Source organism: Ischnura elegans, chromosome X (assembly GCF_921293095.1).
Source record: "Ischnura elegans chromosome X, ioIscEleg1.1, whole genome shotgun sequence".
Taxonomy (NCBI): Eukaryota; Metazoa; Arthropoda; class Insecta; order Odonata; family Coenagrionidae; genus Ischnura; species Ischnura elegans.
Genome location: NC_060259.1, coordinates 79876647 through 79882646, shown reverse-complemented (window position 1 = coordinate 79882646; position 6000 = coordinate 79876647). Strand labels below are relative to the sequence as shown.

The 6000-nt window shown below is 43.0% G+C and overlaps 1 protein-coding gene across 5 annotated transcripts in view; it reads left to right on the top strand.

Moving 5' to 3' along the window:
- The first annotated feature begins 1640 nt into the window (after nt 1–1640).
- The window catches only part of LOC124170671 (collagen alpha chain CG42342-like), a 460311-nt gene continuing 455951 nt past the window's right edge, over nt 1641–6000 (top strand). For all 5 annotated transcript variants that reach the window (XR_006867531.1, XM_046549557.1, XM_046549555.1 and 2 more), the window contains exon 1: nt 1641–2634. Coding sequence is in view for 4 of the 5 variants with exons in the window: in XM_046549557.1 (XP_046405513.1) it covers nt 2238–2634 (397 nt within the window). In the remaining variant the exon portion in view is untranslated. The remainder of the gene's footprint in view (nt 2635–6000) is intronic.

Here is a 6000-nt window from a genome sequence, read left to right as displayed (position 1 = left end):
TGAATAAATATATACAAAAATCGAATTAATTTGATAAAATTCTTCATATCCTGATGCAAAATTAACTCGATTTCTTTTATAAAATTCCAGTTCTCCATCGTCATGAACAGGCTATTTACTTAATTTCCTCGACGAATTGAAATGTGGAATTTCACGTAAATATTATCACTTTTTAAAAAAGGCATTGCGGTCAGCCAAGTTGGTCTATTGATACATTTAATATTGAACTCAGACTTCGTAATACAACATGAAACTTTATCGACGGTCATATAAATATTTAGTTCAATCAACTCGCACTACAAATAATGTGCAACCTTATTGGATGTCAGTGAATAAACTAGGAGTAAGACTTTGGGAGCCAAATAATGCTGAGATTTAAAGCGTGAAACTTTGTTTTTTTTCTTTTGGAAAGAAATCTCATTTTTCAACGAAAATCAAGGACCATCCTTGAATAATTATTTTTACTCGGGTGTATATGAATGTTTGAGCCGAATAGCGGCATGGTTAATCTCAATATGATCATGTTAAACATCCTCTCAAAGTTTAATTCATTGGATTCAAAACACGGTCCAGGAAATAATGCAATGAGTTTTTTTAGATGCTGAGAAGTTATGTAAAAAACTCACACCATGAGATTTAAATCTCCATCAAAATATGGGTGCTCTTGTTTGTGGAAAAAATCACCAAATATTCCGCTCTAAGCTGGACCGAAAAATTCTTTTTACCCTTCCCAGAGCCGGAATTTAATCACCGTTGCAGGTGCAATTGAACAAAAGGCTGGTCCAGGATATTTTGTTCGATCAACTCGTCCTGCAAATTATGTAAAACTATTCTGGTTGTCTGCGAATTAACTGGAAGTAATTTCGCTCTTGGAGCCAGATAATGCTGGCAATGTAAGCGTGAAACTTTGCTATTTAAAATTTGTAGAGAAATTTCATTTTGCAACGAAAAGTTGAAGACCTCCCTTAAGTAATGTCATTTACTGGGGTCCTCCAGTATCCACTAAAAAGTATAAGGCAAATTTAGCGCAGTTAATCTCAATATGATCGGTAAAAGTCTAAGTTCAATATATTATTGAAAGCATTAATTCCTCGTCCCTAAAGCGGGCCAGGTAATAATACCAAGAAGAACTTTAGATTCTGTGAAGCCATACAAAATCATACTTTAAGTTCAATTCATGTAATTCGAAACGCGGCCCAGGAAAATATACAAAGATCCTGTTAAGTCATATAAAAACAATCACACCGTTTGATTTAAATCTCCATCAGAATATGGGCGCTCTTGTTTGTGAAAATATCTCCAAATTGTCCACTCTAAAAGCTGGACCGAATAATTCTTTTTCGCCCTCCCCAGAGCCGGAATTTAATCGTCGTCACAATTGAACAAAAGCCTGGTCCAGGAACACGGCGGATAGGATCAAAACACGGGAGATTTCGGATGTGGATGGCCCCATTCCGGTGGCGACCCACCGTGAGCGCGATGTACCCTCGCCCGCCGGAGGGGGCCGGCTGTTCCATCTACCATGCATTCCGCCCCCCACCCCGCCACGTCCGAAACACGCCGAGTTCGCCCGAGCCCCCCACCCCGCCTTCCCCGCCATCCCTACCGCCCAGCGCCGTCATTCCAGTTCGCTCCGCCAGTGCCGACCGGCCCACGGCAAGGAGAACACCGTTCAAACGACCCGCAACCAGAGACGACGCTGCCGCCTGCCCGCCGAGAGTCCGCCGCCGCCAGCGGTGATATGGTCCCTTCACTCCGAGCCGCTCACGTCGCGAGCTAGGGCCCTCACTCCCCCCTCCGATGGCACCCACCTCACGTGACCTTGTGAACGGGGCGTGAGCCGAGCAGACTGCGGGTCTACCTCCTCTCCCCGACTCGTGGGGGACTCGTCCCGAGATCTTTTTTTTCTACCGAACTAGTATCCCTCACCTTTGACATGTTATTCCACTTCCACTGCCGTTTGCTTCGAAGCCACATGGGCAGGAAAGCTAAAACGTGAGCCGCTGCTTTTGGTGTTACCAATAGGTTTTCCTCGCTCAAGAGACCATTTTTTTGACTCCGGGGGTAAATTTTCTACACGAGTGTGCTGGATCGTATATACCCTCTTTTTTTCCCCCGTCGAAATCATCGTTTCTGCCTCCAGTAAGCTCGTGAGCAGTGCTTCGGGGCAGCGGGTTCAAGGAGGAGAGTGAAGGAGGTCCGCCAAGGCCAAGGGGTTCTTCTTCTCTCGTACGCACATGGAGCCCTCGGAGGGCAAAAGGCCGCCGGCCGCGGCGGCCGACAAGCCCGAGTCCAGCGGTTCGCCCTCGGCCCTCGCGCTCATATGCTGCTGCCTGTGTGTGCTCAGTGTCACGTCGAATTCTTACTTCTCGTATCGCGAGCTGGCCCTCGAAAAGCGGGTGGACACCCTGGAACTGCAGCTGGCCTCGCTCGCGTCCACCGGCTCCGCCGACGGCGACGTCGTGTCCAGACTCCGCCGGGAGATGCAGTCCCGGTTCCGGCAGCAGATGATGGCCGAGCTGGGGAAGAACCGCGCCGCCTTTGCCCGCCACCTGACGCTGCTCACCGCGGCGGAACCCGGCGACGTCCTGCGCCGCAGCCGACGAGACACTTCCGACTGCGTTTGCCCGCCAGGTGAGAGAATAGTATATAATTTGAATAGATTTCGGCGATGCCTCGTGAAGCATGGATGACTTGATGAATTCACAAACGTTGTATTATTCCATACTTTTTATTAGAGTGAAGAAGTTGATGAGTGTATCCTAGATAATGGCTAGGATGTCAAAACTGGTCTAGAGAATGGTTTTGACGGCGTGTACTTCGGTTCTGTCGGGATGAGAGCATAACACCCGCACAGGTGGAGGTCTTCCCTTCGCCATAGATACCGGTTTTGCATAAAAGTCTCCCAAAGTTTTCCGTTACACTACCTCCCTCCTTACCCCTCCAGCCTCCGCTTCCCCTCGGACCACCAAATGAAGTCGTGGATATGACTCTCCCTCCGTACCGGTTTATCCAGGGTTTTCGGTATAAATTTCGTGTGTCGCCAAGCGTGACCCTTTAACTGTCTCGAGTTGATGTGTGAGTTTACCTGTTTTTCGTGTGTTTGATAACTCAAGGCCGAAATTCTGTCGCTTGGGTCTATGCGGCAGGAAGTGACTATAAACTCTCACGTATTGAGCTATTTATTTAGTATGACTATTTTTAGTTAAGGTACGTCATCCGTTATGTTTTCGTTTTATAAAGTCTAGTCTGTTATACATTTTTTGGTGTTTATTTAATGTAAGGAAGATATCGTGTTCAACGTCATAAATTCTAACAGTAACTCCACTTCGTAGACTTGAGACCCACTTCATTAGCCAAATTAACATATAAACGGAAATATGTCTATATTTTGTCATGAGATAGTATCCTACTATATCGAGAATGAACTAGGTAAGCGAACAAGCATCAGTTATTCTGCTATTTTTTATTTTATATTTTTCGTTTATTTATAGCAGCTGTGATTATTACTTACGCAGTAGTAAACTATATATTATATCATATCATAAATTCTCATATCGTCTGTGGAAATTTACGTTCCATAAATTTAATTATTTTCTTAGCCGAGTTTTCCTAACTGTGAAGCTCGTCTATACAAAGCCGCTTAATCGCATTATTTTTCTGGTAGGAATTTCATTCGCGTCGACAGTGACTACGTCCATGTGTATCAATTGACGGATGAATCTCGAAAATATTTTATCGCAATATCATTTCACAAGTGGCGGTTTCATAAATGCCCATCGAAGCATTCAACTGCTTACGTGCGATAGCCCTCGATCCAATGGAAAGCGATTGTGTACTACGAAATGTATTCAGTCCATAAACAAGAGTTGTATTTTTTCGTTCCCCCACCCTAGCCAGTCGATGACCCTTTTCCTGATATGGGTGGAATATCTTGCGGGGAATTATTCGGTGCGTGTTGTTTCAGGTGCGGGCACTTGTTTACTTTTCCTGCTCGCATCTTTGCGTCTTCTTTTGTTCACCGTGCTCTCTCGCGTGTGAAGAACGGGCAGAGGACCGCATGACATGGTGGCCAACCTCCACTTCTTTCCTACTCGTGCATCCATTGCTACTCTCGAAGCCTCGTATAAGGGGATAAAAGAGCTGCTATGTGGCGAGTGAAATGTCTCTCGCTTGCAAACACTCGGACAATATCGCCGGAATAGCGTGAATGCCCCCAGGTTGGAAAGAAAAAGAGAGAGAGAGGTCCAGACAATTGCGACAAGAATTAAATAAATAGTATTGCTGCGGTTATTTATTTTGAAAAGATGGCAAGCGCGATTTTTCGGTGGCTACAGATGGGAATATTTTCTTTTTTACTCATGCTATGCGTTGTGGCTATTAAATGCTCCTCATGATTCAGCGGTAGTTACAGGCTCACCATAGCGCGCCTTTTGCAGTGCCTCTCGTAAAGCCTAATGGCCGTTCCCACGAATATATTCGTCTAAGCTTACGTTATAATGTGTATGATTTCGTACGAGTCGCAGTTACGTGGTGTTTTGTCTTTTAGATGTGTTGGAGAATATTTGTCTACGCTTAACGCTTGTAAACCATACGCAGTTTTTTACTTTTTGTTGAATTTGAGTCGTGGACCTTTGTTATTTGTAGTATTAACGTTGTTTCCATTCTATACTCTCTGTAAATATTTGTGGGCTCACGACGAAGGTACTAAGTTTTTGCCATAAAAAGTAAATTGCACCTTTGTTGTTATTTCTGATTGAGGGATCATCTTGATCATACCTTGTAATGTAACTAGCCAGTGAGAATGCTTGTGTGAACAAGGGGCCGCTTGAATAATTTTTTCTTAGCCCGCTCTGTTTGGAAAATTTTCAAGGGAATATACGCGGTGCTAGTTATCATATCGATCGAATGATTTTCGTTTTTTGCTTGTTATAGGGAGAGAAAGGGAAAATGTGTAGTTTTCACTTGAATGAGCGCCGTAGCAGGTAATCTTCGCCGACGGCTTGAATACAAATTGATTGCTCGGCCCAGGCGAGGTGTTAACCCCTGATGCTTAAGAGGTGGGTGCATTGCTCTCATGAAATTCGGTGGAAGTAATTCATATCCTGGCACTTCCCTTCCATTATGTGGTCTACCTTAACTAAAGGAAATATTTCAATCATAAACTGCATCCCATTTGTAGGCAAATGTTTAAGCCTCAAACTGAGGGATGATTTCTCTGGACGAAGATTCTATTTTTCATTTTGGATTGGATGTACTTCTACGAGTAGGTCATATCTTGTGGAAAAATTACGAGAGTCATGCATTTAAATTTAATTGCATGGTCATCATTTTTTTTTATATTACCGTCATTAGATTCAAATTATCTCTGTACCGTTTGAAAACATGAAAGTCATGCATTTAAATTTACATGCGTGTTTTTTGGGTGGGTTAAAATCCTAAGCGTTTTGTTCAAAATTATTGCTCCCGAAAAATATGAATCAAATGCAGCGGTTACGAATCGTGAGAGTTCACCGATGTCATTGAGATGATTTTCATCGTCATTGCAATGATACACAGATTTGGTTGAACTCTCGCACCTAACCAGCATAATCCTAAGACATTTGAATATCCCTCATTTTATGTATGTGAAGTTTGCTATCGATTTCATCTCACCAAGTTAAAGTTATTTAATTGAATTATGTTAATATTTTCCAAAATTGAGGCAGTTGCTACGACACATGTATTTGGTTCATGAAATTAATGTTAACATGAGTGATAATGTTTACTGAAAGCAGTAAGAATTCATGAAATCCGAAAAAAATTTAGCGTGATCGAGTGGAATTAGTAGTGATGTCCATATTGAAATAATAAGAATAATAATCTGTTAAATTACCGGTAGAATGATGATGAATTTGGTATTCAGCGTCATGTCCTGAAGCGATTACTAGTATCGAAATGAAGGAATAACATTGACTAAACTGCATTTGGATGTTTTCGTCTATCCGTTGGCATATCATT